Source organism: Gopherus flavomarginatus, chromosome 10 (genome assembly GCF_025201925.1).
Source record: "Gopherus flavomarginatus isolate rGopFla2 chromosome 10, rGopFla2.mat.asm, whole genome shotgun sequence".
Classification (NCBI taxonomy): Eukaryota; Metazoa; Chordata; order Testudines; family Testudinidae; genus Gopherus; species Gopherus flavomarginatus.
The window spans coordinates 56,513,359-56,531,436 of NC_066626.1; the positions used below are offsets into that span (position 1 = coordinate 56,513,359).

Below are 18,078 nucleotides of genomic sequence, written 5' to 3' on the forward strand. Positions count from 1 at the left end.
TGGATTCCGCACCATGTTCTGAACCTGGTGCCAGCAGTGCCAGGGGTTTGTCCGAGGTGGCCAGGAAAGAGTGGTGGGATTATGAAGCATCATTGAGCAGGCCACTGGCCCGGCTGCCACGCCACTGCCATGCTGGTCTTGCGGACTGATGGGGATCGTACCCTTTTGAAGATGGGCTGAACCCTGGCTCCAATTTGGACCAGCCCCGCTCTGGTGACCATGGTGGGGGTGTGGAGACCTGCATCTGCCAACTAATCCTTGTCAGAGATCCATGTCTAGAAGGAGGGGATTGCCACTTGTCCCTCATCCGGCACTGGGGCAGTGGAGATTGGTGCCATGATGGTGAGTAGTCCCACCCTAGCGGGAACAGATGCCTAGGAGACTGCCTAAATGATAGAGATCTGCACCAAGGAGATTGTAGGTGGGAGGCTGGCTGGTGCTGGGAATGCAGGGACCAGTACCTCGATTCTGGTGTTCTGTGCCTCAGGAAGGAGACTGCAGTGCTAGGGACCAGGACCTTCTAGCCGGCAACCAAGGTTGCGGGACTGGGGTCCTAGGCCATGGGGATGGGGACGAATGCCTGTGATCCGGGCACTGATGGTGTTCCCCTGTCCTTTGGGGAGGTCCCATGGTTGGCTTGGCCTTAGATTGCAGGGTCATAGCCACGTCCAGCACCTGGCAAGGCATCTGCAGTGCCAACAGGCCCACCAGGCCTTTGGCCACCTGGGCTGTCTTGGGCAACGAAGGTCCCCATCAGAGCTGGGATTCCCTATGGCTGCTGGGATTTGGAGGTGGGTCCCTGGCTGGGCTAGGGGGTCCGCCCATAGTGGTACTCCCCTCTAGCTCCAGGGTGGGCATGTGCCCTGAACTAGGTCCTTTGCCCAGAGCTCCCTTCCCCTCCATGGATGGTGCCGGGAAACCCTTCTTCTGCTGCTTCTTGGGCACTGGCGGGGGGAACAGTGCTGGAAGGAACGTGGTACTGGTGAGGTGCTCCACAGTGATACTGAAGTGCTGGGAGCAGAGTCCGGAGGGGAGGGCTCCGATGCTGGGCGAAGCACGGCGTCTATCAAAAGGGTTTTCAGGCAGCTGTTCCTCTCCTTCCTGGTTCTGGGATGAAAGTTTTTTCAAATCCTGCACTTGTCCCTTTACATGGGATTCCCCCAAGCACTTCAAATAGCTGCTGTGGGGGTCACTGATAGGCATTGGCCTGTTGCATGATGAACGCAGCTTGAAGCCCTGCTCCACGGTGAAGTCTCAGCCGTGACTAACTACTAAACCAACTAACACTTACTTAAATTGACTGACTACCTAAGAACTATATACAAAGAGAATAACGGGCACTTAATGCTCTTGCAATGCAAGACAAGATGCTCCAACCAACCGCCATGGGCAGTAAGAAGGACCTAAGAAGGCATAGGGCGGGCAGCCTAATATACTGATGTATGAGTGCAGCACTCAAGAGGGCTCTGCAGTCGACCCTACAGATACTGCTAAGGCAAAAGTCTCCGACTGTGCACATGGGCGCGCATACCTAGAATGGAATTGACATGAGCAAGCACTCGAAGAATTTTATATTAGTTCATACTCTAATATATTTAAACTTAAATTTAAGTCCCTAAGGCCCCACTTCAGAAAAGCAGTTAAGCACATGTTCAAGTCTACTCCTAGACTTAATTTTAAGCATGCGCTTAAGTCCCTTTAAAGTCAATGGAACTTAAGGGCTTTGCTGAATCAGGTGCTAAAAGAAAAATAATGAAAAAACAAATATCTGCACTACTGCTTAAAGAAACCCCACCAGGCCAAACACTAGCTTTGGTAGTGCACATACAACTCTCATTAAAATCAATTGAAATTATGTATTCATACCCAACTACTGAATTTAAGCCACTGGTTATAAAAATCGGTACCATTTCACAGGTACTAAAAATTATTGATACAAAATAATACTAATACGAATACTATCACTACTACTAATTTTCTAGAGCTGCCCATTTTCAAATTATATTAAAAGAGTGGGTATCAAACTTTTTTACTGGCAACCCCTTTCACGTGGCAAGCCTCTGAGTGCGACCCCCCTAATAAATTAAACACACTGTTTAATGTATTTAACACCATTATAAATGCTGGAAGCAAGTGGAGTTTGGGGTGGAGGTTGACAGTTCACGACTCCACATGTTATGACCTTGTGACCCCCTGAGGGGTCCCAACTCCCAGTTTGAGAACCCCTGTATTAAAACATTAACCATTTAAACTTCACTTTTGACTAGCAAAATAGCTTTGAGTTCAGTTTAATTTACAAAAGCACATTTATAAAATATGATTTTTAAAAATGTAGCATTCATTTTCTTATCTTTATTAATAATTTTATGTTTGTATTTCTTAATTTTTAATCTATGCCTCATTTAACAAGAGCTTTTTGTAAAGTTTGTTGAATTAATGATAAATATAAAGATTTTATGAATGCATAAAGCATAATAAATCATTAAACGGAAATTAAGTACTGATATGAATGACATGAAAGATCTTGAATAAATTTGTTCTGAAAATTCAAAATTTCCCTCCTAAAACAACTTAACTGAATCACTAAAATAATTTAAATGCACTATGAAGCTGATTTTCCGAGTGCTAGGTTGAAGTTAATGGACGCTGCAGGGTTCTCACCACCATAAAGCCAAATGTGATATATATTTTAATCCAAGTACACCTCTACTCCAATATAACGTGACTCGATATAACACGAATTTGGATATAACACGGTAAAGCAGTGCTCCAGGGGGGCGGGGCTGCGCACTCCGGTGGATCAAAGCAAGTTTGATATAACGCAGTTTCACCTATAACGCGGTAAGATTTTTTGGCTCCTGAGGACAGTGTTATATCAGGGTAGAGGTGTATAACATTTCTTAAGCTTATATATCTAAAAATGAAATCTGGGGATATAGCAGATCCAGAACTTGACAAGATAAGGGCCATTGTGGTAAGGTCTGCACATGGGGATCTCATTTCCATGAAGCAAGACTAAATTGTACAATAGGCAAGACTTTGGACACTTCCAAATTATTAAACAAAAAAACCCTTAGGTGGCTTTTTCTTTTACTATGACTAATGTTCCATCACGAAATTGCTCAAGAGAATTCCTTTCACAATCTAACTTTATAACAGTATACATTTCTATAAACACACATAAATTACTTAATTTTAGTTTGAAACATCAAAGAACTAACTCTCTGGAGCTGTGAGCAAAAATATTTTTAAGGATGCACTAATGCAAAAGGCATAAAACACTTATTAGTGAAAAAACAGCTTCAACAACACCAAAGGGCTTAACATTTAAGTACTATATTTATAATGCTTAAAATGTTTAATAATGCTAATGGAAACAATGTTACTGAATATGAAGTTAACTGGAGATCAAATTAACCATTTCAATCTTAATTAATTTTATAAGACATTTGAAGAATTGCTATCTAAAAAAATCTGGCATTTTTCAGATTTAACGGAGTTATCGGGTAAAACTGTATTTTGCCTGAGCCTTCATCTCCTAAAACTTTACTAAATTATAGAGGAAAGAATGGATGCTGAGAGATATAGTATCTGTACTGAGGATATACGAAATAGTTAGGTATACACAACCTTGTGAGAACTGTACACCTTATGTCTCCCAGTACAAATGTAAACTACTTTAATGGTAAGCTATTTTATTATTAAGCATTATTATTCAGTTTAGTGATTTACCTGAGCATGTATTGAATAATAATAGATCTTGTACTAAACAGTTAATTGGAATAAACTCCTTAATGAGGGAGTTTCTTCCTGGTAAATATTATAATGTGAAATCTATTAGCGTTTACTTTTCGGAAGAACAGTTAATATCAATATATGGTTAACGTAACGTGGTATTAAAGAAAAAGTTATGTTTAGTGAGGAAATAAAGTTATTAATGTCAGACACCTTTACCTGAAATAACCATTTACATTAGTAAATAATATGAACAAACTTTTCAGAAATACTCAGAAATGACATCTACTGACTTCAGTTGGAGCTGGGAGAGCTCAGTCCCTCCAAAAATCAAGCATTGTACACATATCTGTGGGAAAATATTTATGACAGCATAACAGCAGGTCAAACAGTTTTGTACAAAGCTTTTACAATGCTCAGTAAACTGAATTTCCTAGAAAGTTCCAATAAATAGCATTTAAAAACCTCTGCTCTTTGAGACTTACAAACATTTCACTGTCAGATAGTTATTAGCCAAGAACTTGGAAGTAATCTGAAAGAGAATAAGTTACAGTAGTATTTAAGCAATAAGGCATTTAAGACATGTTGATTGTTATCGTGGTATGTTGGCATAGACTATTACACAGTAATTCAAATTTTGAAACACTTTGTTGGATTCTATTTTTTTATGCCAGATGACATTAAATCTGGCCCACACCAATTAATTCTTTGGTTGATTACATCCTGCCTTAGTCAAACTCGGGTCAGAAACACGAATCTAGAGCCTAGAGAGACAAGGTGGGTGAGGTAATGTCTTTTATTGGACCAACTTCTGTTGGTGAGAGAGACAAGCTTTTGAGCTTGTCTAGAGCCTAAGCAGCTGAGAGTCCTAACACAGTAAACCAGCTCCATCCTGTAGTACCGTCAATATCTGAAATTCAATTCTGGATTTCTTCAAATCACTACCATAGGGCTAGCTATTGTTTACACCCTGTCTCTTAGGTGGAAAGTGGGTGATTTTCTACATTCATACAGGTTTTAGATCCCACGAGCTGTTTTGTTTTTACCCTCCTGTTCTGAAAACCATCCTTCCTGTTAAGGTCTGGAAGAACTCACTTTGACATTCTTCATCACTGTCCTTTACCTATTTAGTGAAAACCACACCCTCCTGTCACTGGCTGTGCATGCAGCTTACACCATGCTCCTGGCCTTATTGGGTTTGAGAGATAAAGTCAGAATTGAGAATCAAACTCTGCCCTGCACCAATACAGGAACTATATTAGCAGTGGCTCACTGGGATGGTACTGTAATTCTTTTTTTAAAAAGACCAAATTCAATATTCCACACTCTGCCCTGCCTCCCCAACTTCTAGAAGGATCCTTCCACTATGCAAATCATCATATGATAGAATAATGGTGTGTGAGCCCAGCCACCACAATAGTTCTTTCCAGAACAATGAATTTCCTGTGTATGAGAATTACCTATTCTGGCAGTTGTGTCAGTAACCTCATATTGCAAAGCAGCTTCCTGCTGCCTTAGTGATAAGATATTACTCATCAGGCATACAGAAAAGTTCTAAATTGTATATTCAAGCCTATTTAGACCATCAGTGCAACATGAGACATCCAGCAGCATGATCTTATCAGGTGGATTTCTCAGTAAAGTTATTTCTCTTTTCTCACTTTCATCCTTATTCTGCTGACATCTTCTTTTGCTTTCCACTTCCCTTGTTTTTCTCAGACACTAATAACCTAATCTACATGATCATTCCTTGTTTCCTCCATCTAGATGGTTTTGCTGTTCCCACTGAACTTTCTTCAGTTTGCTCCTTAATTTTCCAATTGACCAAAAAAAAAAACAACAGAAAACTTTGGTTAACACTCCTTCTTTCCTGAAGAGGAACACCATTCAAAAGCTTCCAGTTGCTATTTGAACAGAAACAGACAAAAAAAATGCCACTCCATATGTATCCCCTTAAAAGTAGTAAAATGCTGTTATAAACGGAAGTCAAGTCAAACAGGCATTTTCTATGTAATATACAACAGAACTCATTGCAACATAGCAAAACTATTGCCATAGCATGAAAAAAATAACACCATAGGAACAAATGCGTATAAAGATAATTTAAAAGTTCCTCATACAATGAATTTTCAAAACTACTAATAGGGAACCATATTAAGAGTTCCACAATTCCAGGATTTCTTGATACATATCATTCCTGAAGATCTTTTGCAGTGCAAACTGAGTTGACTTTGCTGGCTTCTCACTAAATTTCCAAAACATGAGGCCGTACAGCAGCTTATAGGAGTGGTTGGTCAAATGCACAAAAGAACGAGAAATGCAATTATGAACATCAGAGTTCCTCTCTATTTTCACCCAGAAATGGGAATATGTAAGTCATTTTTCTATTTAAGTCTTCTCTTTTGTCTTTCACATTCCTCTACTCTCCAGTATTCAATCTCAATCCCTATCCTATACTTGTAACTGCTATTTACACCATCTTTCCAACTGGGGAGGCTAAATACATAACATCCTCCTGAAAGATAGAGGGCCTTCTGATCCAAAGCTCCTTTAGTCAGCCACAGTGCTTGTTGACGAACAGTGGGACAGACTCTCTCTTACCAGGGATAAGAGCTGCCTTGACAACGTTCTGGAAGCAGCAAAATTTTGAACTACATAGAAACAGTTTAGAAGGTATCAGCAACATATACAATTTTCATTAATTTTGTTTGGGATTCTACATACAATTAATATAATAATGTGCAATAAAGTAAAAAAAAAAAAACCAACTAACAAAATGGAAGTACTAAGACCTGCATAAAAACAAATAGATCAGAAATTAACTTTTGATATTGATGCAATACTCTTAAAGAATGCAACTGATGATATATAGATCTTCTCTGTTATAAAGGGCACAAAGAGCAACTTCTTAAAAATGTACTGAAACAATCTTACAAAAAAGAACACATAATTACTGTTGTGAAGTTATCAAATAAATATTAGACATTGACGTATTTTGAAAAATGTGTTCTTTAGTACTATAATGTTCATAAAGGTACTGAGTGGCACCACAGCAGAATTCTGATGGAGAGTACCATACTCTCCTCTCCCTCATTTCACTTCTTTTTTTCTTTTTCTTTTGAAGTATGTGGTCAACAGTATTTGAAAAATTAGGCTTACATTTTCAAAATAGGCTAGTGATTTTGGGATCTAACTTTGTAGCTCAGTAAATTCTTATTTACTGAATTACAATTGTTAAAACAAGTTCATTTATTTGAAGTATATAATCTTGTTCTGAAGATCAGTGTGTGTCTCTCTTCAAAACCTATGTGGGGAGCAGAGAACAATGAACAAGCCATCTGAAGATGAGAAGCTTTGGCTAAAACCACGCTAGCCAAATCATCCCAGACAATTTATAACAGTTTCATAACACGATTATAACAATTAGAGGGGAAAAATCCAGGTACAATCTGGTTAGAGAAATCCTACTAGCAGTAGGATCAACTGTGCTTAAATATGATAGCTTCTATCATGGTTTCAACTGAAGTAAATTAGATGGGGACATGAAAATCGATAATAGTTTTTGGATTAATTTCTTAATTTCAGAAATTAAAAATTCTTTACCTAGATTTTGATTTGTTAATTTAAAGATACTAGCAGTATTATTTCCTGAATGAATGTTTAGTAAAATATTTTTTATTGTATAATGAGTGTGTGTGTGCGCGAGAGACAGTGTGAAGGCCTAACAGATGGGTCAATACTATGATCACTGTGGCCTCAATTAGTTTCCCTGGTGATGGTATAAGGAGGAATTAGCTAAACAGACATGGGGTTGGTGGGTGAGTTAAAGAACTAACTAGCCCACCAGCACAATAGCTTGATAAAAGAAATGAAGGGTCAGAGGAGGGAGGATAAGGCTAGCTGAGCCCAGACTGAAGGAGTTCCCAAGGAAGGGAGAGCCCTTTCCCTTCCAGGGCCCTGATGAATGGGGGCTGAAGGCAACAGGGTCATAGATAATACAATTGCTGTACTGCATGTAAAAGTGCTGGTGGAGAGGACTTGAATAAATTATACAGAGTGGACACTAAAAGAAAGGAGTCTGAGTGGTTTCTGTGGTGGCTCAGGATGGGGAGGGACATACAGTATGAAATAGTTTTGTATTTATGAGGACTGCAGAAAAACAAACAAGTTTTGCAAACAGTAGAAAATAAGGATTGAAACAGTTTCCTTAATAAAACAGAATACACTGTTAAGTCATTGGTAACGATAAGAATTCCCTGCCAACAGTACACCTTGTGCTAGGTGACATTAAACTCCAGCACAAAGGAGCAAACTGAAACCACTATCACTAGAAAAGGATCTTTCATGTTCTGCTGTCCAGGCCAAATATTTTTAATAGTTTTTCTGCTGCATACCAGAAGTATCAGTTGGGCAAGTCAGAGATAGGGTGAAACTGCTTTAACTTATTTCAAAATCCTTATTTTGGTTAGATCAGCTCTACACTTTGCAATTTCTGCCATTTCTAGATACCCACTCATGCTTTGCACATCAAGTCAGTAACCTTAGGCACAGCCAGAAGTTCAGAAGGCTCTAAATCATAAGTTAAACAATAGTGCATTAAAGCACAATATTTTTTGTATAATAAAAGTCTTATGTGAACAGGTGACTTAGCAGGACATAATTCAGGCCAGAAAACAGCCTATGTTTCCTTATGCGATTTGTATAAGTTTCTCATTGTGCAACTACAACAATATCTTTAGTGAAATAAATAGTTTCTTAAGCTATCCTCATGAACCAGGGATCAAAAGCCAATTAGTTCCACAATTCATTAAAATAAGAACAGAACCCAAAAATAAATATTAGACCAAAATAATTCTTTGACTAGATATACATATATATATATACACAAAATATATATGAGTGTGTATATATACCTTCCCCTCCTCAGTGTTTTGCTGACATGAATTGTGAACTTCTTCTTCTCTTACTAATTTTCCAGGCCATGAAGTCAGTCCTTTTATTTGGCCCCAGACCAAGTCGCCAACATTAAACGTCCTCGGCCTGTAATGTATCAACTCATTTGAAGAAGGGGAATCTGTATTCCTTAGGTCATCTTCACTGCTGATGCTTTTAGCATCTGAAGGGCTAGGCACACACCCATTAATGCTTTTGGCATTAAAGTCTCCATTATAATGGATATAGTCTTTAACTAGAGAACTTTCCAAACTATTTGAGGAACTTGGAGATTGCTCCTCCATGACTAGGTCTTGTTTAGAAGTGTTCAGCAACTCTCCAAACCCTCTACTTTGTTGAAGCCTATTTCCATTTATGTGTGCACATGTTTCCACAGTGTTCTCCAGTCTCTCTTTAAAACTCATCATAGTTCTTTTGTAACTGTTATACCTGAAATTCTCCTCCAACATTTTATCACTTTGACAGTTTCTCTGTGGTAACAGTATCTGATGCTGCTCACCCTGTAACAATGGCAGTGTGGAGATGTTATTGGGCCTTTCATGGCAAGGGCTGCTGTGGACATGGGTTGAATGGTCTAAAAACTCCTCACACTTCCACCTATTTATCTCTCCTCCAGGGTTTTGCTCCTCTTCCCACTGTTTTCTGGGTGTGTTGCAACCTGCTGACTTGTAATATTCAAATCCATCCCCTTCACTTGAATTTTTACTGTGTTCTGAATTCTTCAGTATTCGTGTCCCCCTAGTGTTTCTTATCCTACCGTCGTGATCAGAAACACCAATGTTTCTTCCATGGATTACTGCACTGACAGCACTAGAAAGATTTAATGGGTCACCAATTGAGGCTGTGAAGGCACTCATGGCACTCAGAGCTGGAATGGGACTCATTTGTGTTGTACTGCTAACTGCAGTGGTGATTACTACTTGCATTCCTTTGCTTGCAGCATCTATGACTGCTTTGTAAATAGCATCGACTGAAGAATCACCCTGAGCAGCTACACTGAGGCCATCCTTTGCCTGTTGTCCTACAGTTGGTTCAGTTCTTTGCTGCAAATCACAAGATGTATCTTGAAAAGGAGGAAGGGTAGCGCTGGAACTCTCAGGAACTGATGTTATACCCATGTGAGTGATCATTCTTTTGTTTAAAAGAGCAGCATCTTCCTGCATTCTCACCTTAAAAATAGGAAGGAAAAATTATAGAAATTTATGTTTTCATTGAATGCTATATTTCAGAAGACACATTCATTTAATTCAGTAACTGTGATGGTTACACATCAATGACACATTTTATCATCGTTGTACATAAGCAGAGGGCTACTTAAATCGTGGAGAAATAACACGTTTTTCACTGATTGGCATAATCAGACAATTTCGCAAATGTGTTCATACAGTATATTCCATGCCACTTTCCCTACAGCTGTTGCTGACAGTTGCACTGCCTTCAGAGCTGAGTGCCTGGCCGGCAGCCTCTGCTCTCATGCCGCCCAGCTCTGAAGGCAACACAGAAGTAAGGGTGGCAATATCGCAACCTCCCACAATAGCCAGATTTCATGGTCTGAGACATGTTTTTCATGGCCATGAATTTGGTAGGGCCCTATGCATAAGTGACAAAGATTGTCACTCAATGAAGAGAATCAGAAAATGAAAAGGCAATTCAAAACATAAAATAATATGCATATGAACACAACATTAGCTTTCACACTTTGTTCAAAAAGACAAAGCTTTGTAATAACAGGTGGTATTTGAGATGATAAAACTTTCAAATCCCTCCTTTTGTACCCACATTTCCACCCACCTTTCTGAGTACTCTCCTTTTCTGAATGAAGTCCAAGATCCTCGTTCTTACATTCAAAGACCTAAACAACTTAATCCATGCTCATATCACTGTACTAAAATCTATTTCCTTCTATTCCTCCCTCACACTCTACTTTCCTCCCCAGTTTCACTCTTAAAGGTGCTCTTTTCGTCTCTACCCACACTCTGCTTTGTATTTTCTTGGATACAACCCACAGGCTTGAAATTGCCTCCTATTTGTCATGTGCAAGTGACCTTGCCTTTCCCTTCTTATACACTTCTTTTGGGAAGTCTAACTACTTTTATCCCACATCAACCATGTCGCCAACCCTTTGCACTGTAGCTATTATCATGCATTGTCTATTATAAACTAAATTACATTTTGAGGAACCTTGCATATTATGTTTGTATTTGTCATGTACATGTCATGAGAGTGAAGTAAAGATAATAAGCAATATTAATACTTATTAATAGAATAGAATAGAATAGAAAAGATGCTTTAACTAGTGAAGCCAAATATTTGTGACTATTGCTTTAAATACTTACCATTACTAAACACTTACATAATTCAGGACACAAAGAGAAAATATGAAAATACAGCTAATGTAACTCACACAATTAAAAAATGTGAAGGGGTTAATAGGCAGTTAGATTACTGTGATTTTGCAAACACGGGGAAATTTCTAGTTGTCTAGACTGACAAAATGATATGTTGTCTTTTTTCTTCTTAAAGAATAAAAGCTTTTCTGGCACTATCACCTACATTTCTGCTGCCTTCATGTTCTCAGTTCTGCAGCACTATAATAATGTTAAGTATACACTGTAACTCTATTTTTGTTCTCTATCACTGTCATTCTGTTACTTTACCATCTGAATTTACATTATCAGCAGAATTGTCTGTTTGGATGTAAATGTGAAAGGGAGATATCATTTTTTTCAAAAATTTTATTATATGTCTGTCCTAAACACTATGGGCCTGATCCAACATCCCCTAAATCAATGGTACTTGCCATTTACTTTAACGGGCACTATTAGAAAAAGTCAGTTACTCACAATCACCTCCTATTTCCTATTAACTGACAACTATGTTAACTTTTTACCATTCAGTCTCAACAATTTATTCTCAACCAGGAGTTTATGACCACACTTTAAAAGCGAATTAACAACTCCTGAAAGTTAATAACAGCTGTCAATAGATGCACATAAGTAGTCCCAATAAAATAAAAATGACACTAAACTTATAAGGTATATAATTTCAGTAACATGTTTTTTGATTTGCAAATACAAAATACACACTATAAAAGGGCAACAAACTGCAATAAAACAGATTGTTTTAAACATTCAATGAAAAAGCAGAATATGGATACCGATTCTACTATTAGAAATGTTTAAATTCACTCAATATTGATTTCACTATGTTTTCTACCTGAAAATTTTGAAACAGACAAGCCATGGGGTTTGAGTTGTTAGCTGATCCAGGAATTGTGGGTTGCCCTTGAAACCCCTGGAGATTCTGGTACCCCTGGAGAAGCTGATGTTGCTGCTGATTTGAAGGAAACATCTGATTGTTGTTTAACAGTGACTGGAGATGAGTCAGTTGATGGTTATTCAAAGTAGTGTTTATTGACGACATGTCACCTGCAATTCCAAACATACGGAAAAGTAAGTCAGCATAGTTTTCAAGAGTCCGTGAGTTTCCTTGAGTCACATTTTAACTGAATGGTAAACAAATACTGACACTCTGTACAACAAAACTTTTCCCATGACATCTTCTGTACCACGATCTCAAGGAACATGTCTCCTACTATTTATTCCTTCATTTCTTCAGCATTCTTTCTTTCAGGTTACATCTATATGTGGACTCTTTCTAAAGGATTTTGACATGACTGTCTTTCATTCTGGAATAGCACACAGCCAGTTACAGTAGCATGAGCATCAGTGGTATTCATTTTCTTGGAAATCCATTCTTAGCTTCCAAAGAGCGACTGCTTCATACCATACCAACATCCTCCCCCTTCCAACCTTTTGGTAACTATGACACTGCTGTTTGACCTGACTACACAATGATCCAAGGGCTCTTGAACACAAAAATACACTAGTTAACTCTACTAGTCCTCTCTTTCCTAGATACAGGAGAAAAATCTCATAAGAAAAACAAGCTATATTAAAAAAATCTGCAATTTGTATCAAAAGAAAAATCTCCTATGTAAATTAAAATGTAAAAAAACAACATCACAAACAATAGGAAAATAAATACTTTGCGGCCCCTGATCCTATGAAATTATCAAATAAAAGAAGCCTGAAAGAGGATTTTGCACTTGAGTTAACACAAACTAATGTTTTTCCTAAATTTTATGCTTGTGGAATCAGCTGATGAAAATCAAAAGATTTTATTTTAGAAAAAAAATCAATCCTAATTCAATAACAATCCTAATGCTAAATTAAATTATATCGTAAAAATAGGGCGGAGTTCACAGTAACAAAGTTGCAGCCTGACATAAGTAACAAAGTTGCAATGCTTTCCAGCTCTTTGACACAATATTTTGGTCATCTTACTGGTATAGTTATTTGCTTATTGAGTCCAAACAGAACAGAACACAAAATATACCACATGTTCTGAGTAAATTCATCAAGAGACTAGAGATTTAGGAGAACAGTTTAGGCTTAAGAGTTCATCAGTTATGTAAGGACCTGTCAGGTGTGAGACCTTCAGTTTCTAAACTACAATGAAGAAATGAAAAACAAAGAAATATGAAAACAGAAATGTACAATCAAGGGCTAGAAGGGGCAACCTACTTCACTGAACTTGTGCAAGGCTTTACTTGGAGTGCTTTATGTACGTATAGGACATGTGCTATGGTTTTGGCGTATTTTTGATTTAAATGGAAAAAATGCACTTGGCCATTTTTAATGGACTGCACAGCTACTCATACTAACCCTGTGATGCCACATATATTTGAAATAAAACACTGCATCCCAAAGATGCACCTGTGCTTTTATTACATGAAAAATAAAAGGAGTCAAATTTGCCTGACTGTATTTAAGTGTGTGTAGTAGGTTTGGTGGCATCAGAATGAGGGAATGGAAAAGAAAATTATATCCAAAAACAGTATTAAATATTGCTGAATTTTTAAAAATTGCTATTTAAAATTTCTGACAGTAATGGTAGTTTTTCTCTAGAAGTATTCAATGACCTGTCACATACAAAACCCTTTTAGAAATAGTGCAATGAAATGGAGTCTTTAATAATAGAAAATAGAATCAGAAACTCTCCCCCCAACCTTTTTTTTTTTTTTTTTTAAATCTGTGAAAAAATTTAACTTACCAAGCAGACCTGTCCCCAGTAGAGGGTTAAGTAGCTGTGGCACCACAGAGTTATTGTTGAGTTTAGCTGGACCAGATGTATTCCCAGCATTATTAGATATGTTCAGCAATGTTTCTGCCATTGACACCACTGCTGTCCCACCAAGTGTTGAGACAGACAGTGCTGTCACTGCTGATGATGTAGTGGTTGTGGTAGTGGTTGCCTGGGAGGAGGTTGCTATGGATATCTCTGGATGATTAGCAGTGTTGCCCGATGCGGAGTTCAGGACACCTCCCAACAGTTGGGGATTTAAGGCCATTAATCCTGAGGCCCCAGTGACAGCTGGGAGGAGCAAGGGGTTAGAAGTAGTGTCAGTGCCTGTAAAGCTTGGTATAGGGTTCCCCAGGGGGTTGGTTAAGAGGGTCTCTGCTCTGTTGCTGTCTGACTGATTGCTTGGCAAATGGTCTGGTGGGGCTGTCATCTGTGTTACTGAGGGTAAAGGGTTATTTTGCTGTTGTAACAAATCTGAGATGGTCAAATTGAAAGATGGTAGGGGAAGCATGGCAGCTGCTTGGGCTTGATTCTGAAGTAGGGCTGCTAGAAGCTGAAAATGAGCAGGTTGTAATACCTGCCCATCCATGTCACTGGAGAGAAAAGCTAGTGCAGCATTTACACTTGGGTTGAGCAAACCTAAAGGGTTGAGTATGACCTCAGACTTGCCTTCTCCTGCTGAAGGCTGTAGTATATTTAATAGATTCTGGTTTAAGAGATGTTGTTGATTCACTGGCAAAGAGATAGGTAGAGAATTGAGAAGGTTTGGATTCAAAGAATGCGGAAGATTGTTGTTTGAAGAGCAGTTCTGTGGAAAGTGAAGTGTGTGTTCGTGGCCAACAAAAGGGAAATCACTCCCAATGGGCAGCTGGCTCGGAAGTGGGTTTCCAGCTGCAGTAGTGACTATAACACCATCCTGAAGAACAGATGTTGTCTTTGTGATGGCAGGTTGGCTGGTTCCAGCTATGGCTATGGAAGATGATGGTCCTGAACCCCCTGTAACACAAAACAATGCATATATTAATAATGTTTATTGAAGGACAAATACTATCATCATTGCAACGATAACTAGACTCATCCAAATTTAGCTATATTCAACACTCAGATGAAGAAAATTCAAACAGCATGTCTTTCGTTATTAAAAAACATTAAAATCAATTTGCAATGAATTATTTCAGACACTACACAGAAATGCCATTGCCACATCACAACTGGAATCCTGCTTGAATGAAAAACTTACGTTTCTTTTCAAACTCCTTCAGCAGAGAATTGTGTAAGAGGATTTCATTATTTTATTAAATATATTTTGGATTAGTCTAGGACTGAAAACTACCCATTTGTTACTATGTTCAGTCTTGAACCCACACCATATCCACTACTAAAATGATCAGCGACGGCCTTAAAACCTGATGGTAAAGAGTATGGTCCCAAGATTAGATCCATGAATCCTGGCTCCTAGTTTCCTGATTCTGTTCCCAACTCTGCCACTGTATTGCTTTTTCCATAAGTAAAATGATCAGAACATTTCCCATCTCAGAGTATGTTTTGTGAATTATTGTTTCTAAAATATCAATTCTGTCATCTTTGGAGGAAAGTATTATTAATTATTATTACTATTATTATTATTATTGTGACATTTAACTGTCAAGTTCTAGAAAATGTTAAAGCCAAATACAAGTTGCCAAGGAAAACAACAGAAGTTTTCTTGAAGGAAAAGGTAAAGTCATTTGGGTGGCCTGGATGAATCCTTTGCTTAGAGTGGCAGAGAAGTCCAAAGCTTCCCTGCTGAGTGGATTTACAATAAAGGCTGTTATTTATTCAAGACTGGTTATTCTTTTTCTGTTTCTGCATATCTGTCTATCAGCCTTAAACAATGCTGAACTTTACAAATAAATGATCTGTTTTCCTCTACTTGAAGGAGATTTCTTATTTGAATTGACAGTAGCTGTACACAAAAGATGTGTGTCAGAGGAGCAGGAGAAATAAAACAGAATGTAACCACCTTCGAACCATACTTTTCAACCTTATATGGTTGTAGCATACATGATGTAGCATATTTTAAGGACTTTCCAGGGCTAGAAATAAGTTACTTGCATTTCACTGGAAAGCAGGGAAATTTCCTTTTCTAATAGTATAAAACTCCAATTTCTAGCTCTGATGTGTCAGGTAGATATTGGTATCTATTAGTAGTGCAGGACTGAATGGTGAACGAGCAAAAACAATTACCCACCTTTTGAAACGGTTGTTCTTCAAGACATGTTGCTCATGCCCATTCCATTGTAGGCATGCACGCGCCCAGGTGTGTGGTCTCTGCAGACTTTTGCCTTAGTACAGAGGACCTCAAACTTCATTGCACTGCAACCCCCTTCTGATAACAAAAATTCCTACATGACCCCACAAGGGAGGATCGAAGCCTGAGCCCGCCCCAGGTGGGGTGGGGGCAAAGCCAAAGCCCAAGGGCTTCAGCTTCAGGTGGGGGGCCTGAAACCTTTGGGCTTTGGACCTGGGTGGTGGGGCTCAAACTTCAGCCCCGGACCCCAGAAAGTCTAACGCCAGCCCTGGCAACCCCATTAAAATGGGGTCACGACCTACTTTGGGGTCCTGACCCACAGTTTGAGAACTGCTGCCTTAGTAGTATCCGTAGGTACCCTCTGAAGTGCCACGCTCTTGCGGAAGTATATCAGGTGCCACCAGCCCTGCATCCTCTCAGTTCCTTCTTGCCGACAACTCTTACAGAGGGGCAGGAGGACGAGTAATGGAATGGACATGGGCAATACATCTCGAAGAACAACAGTTACAAAGGTGGGTAATTGTTTTTTCTTCTTTGAGTGCTTGTTCGTGTTGATTCCATTGTAGGTTACTCACAAGCAGAATACCTGGAGGTGGGCTCGGAGTTCATGGTCTTGTAGACTGGAGCACTGCTCTGAAACAGAGGGTGGAAGGCTGAAATGGCAGCAAGGTGTACCTTGACCGAAGATAGTGACAGCCCCTGGAGCTTAAGGTGCAGCAAATAGTCAAGGATGTCCTGCAGTGGGGCCTCTTCCTCATGAATGCAGAGATCTGAGGCCCAACATGAGTACCACTTCCACTTTGCAATGTAGGTAGCCCTGGTGGAGGGTTTCCTGCTGGACACCAGTGGAACACTGGCATTCTTCCCCACTTAGCCACCCAGCAGCCAGACGGTCAAGTGCAGCACTGCCAGGTTTGGATGCAGTAGAGCACTGTGGTTCTAGGACACGAGATCCAGCCAAAGAGGCAGCTGCAGGGGGGTGGGTGCCAAAAGACTCAGTAGCATGCCAAACCAGTGTTGATGAGGCCACGCTGGGGCTTTGAGGATGACCGTCGCTTTGTCTTGCTTTACTTTTAGCAGGATCTTATGGATTAACGGTATCGGCAGGAAGGTGTACATTAGTGCTCTTGACCACAGCATCAGGAAGGCTTCCAACAGGCGGCCCTTGTCTCTGCCCAGCAGAGAACAGAACACGTGGCACTTTCTGTTCTACCTGGATGCGAACAGGTTCACCCAGGGAGTTCCACACCTGTGGAAATCTAGGCTGACCACCTCTGAAACTGCCCTTAATTAGCCAGTCGTCAAAATACAGGAAGATCTGGACCCCTCGACGCCTCAGGAAAGCCACCATCAGCGCCATGCATTTTGTGAACACCCTGGGCCAAGTACAGGCCAAAGTGTGAACTGGAAGTGGCACCCAGCCACTATGAAATGCATGTGTCCTGGGAATATGGAGATATGAAAGTAAGAATCCTTTAAGTCAAGAGAGGCGTACCTTCTCCCCGCCCCCGAGTTCCCCCGGGAACTAGGGAAGGGATGATGAAGGCCAAGGAGACCATGTGGAACTTCCAACTTCTTGAGAGACTCGTTAAGGCCCCGCAGGTCCAGAATGGGTCTGAGGCCCTCTTTTGCCTTCGGGATTAGGAAGTAGCGGGAGTAGAATCCTCTTCCTTCTATGTCTCGAGGAACCTCTTCCACAGCTCCCAAACTTAGGAGCTTCTCGACCTCCTGAACGAGGAGTTGCTTGTGAGATGGGTCCTTGAAGAAGGATGGAGAAGTGGGGGGATGGGAGGGAGGAGTGGCCAGAAATTGCAGGGTGTAGCCCCGAGCCACTGTGTCCAGGACCCAGCAGTCCAACATAACCCACAACCAGGTCAAGTGGTAGGGGAAAAGGCTGTTGAGGAAAAAAAGGAAAGGATCCGGGCAGTTGACTGGTATGTTGTTCCCAAGTACAC

At 39.9% G+C, this 18,078-nt stretch overlaps 1 protein-coding gene across 8 annotated transcripts in view; it reads right to left on the bottom strand.

Annotated features, from left to right (window-relative positions):
• Positions 1–18,078, bottom strand: part of MBD5 (methyl-CpG binding domain protein 5) — a 240,630-nt gene that overhangs the window by 31,926 nt on the left and 190,626 nt on the right. For 7 of the 8 annotated variants that reach the window (XM_050969162.1, XM_050969160.1, XM_050969164.1 and 4 more), the window contains 3 exons: positions 13,804–14,829; positions 11,905–12,116; positions 8,649–9,857 (listed from right to left, as the gene is read on the bottom strand). In XM_050969162.1, coding sequence (XP_050825119.1) covers positions 8,649–9,857; positions 11,905–12,116; positions 13,804–14,829 — 2,447 coding nt within the window. The remainder of the gene's footprint in view (positions 1–8,648; positions 9,858–11,904; positions 12,117–13,803; positions 14,830–18,078) is intronic. The other variant, XM_050969167.1, reaches the window with a different exon arrangement.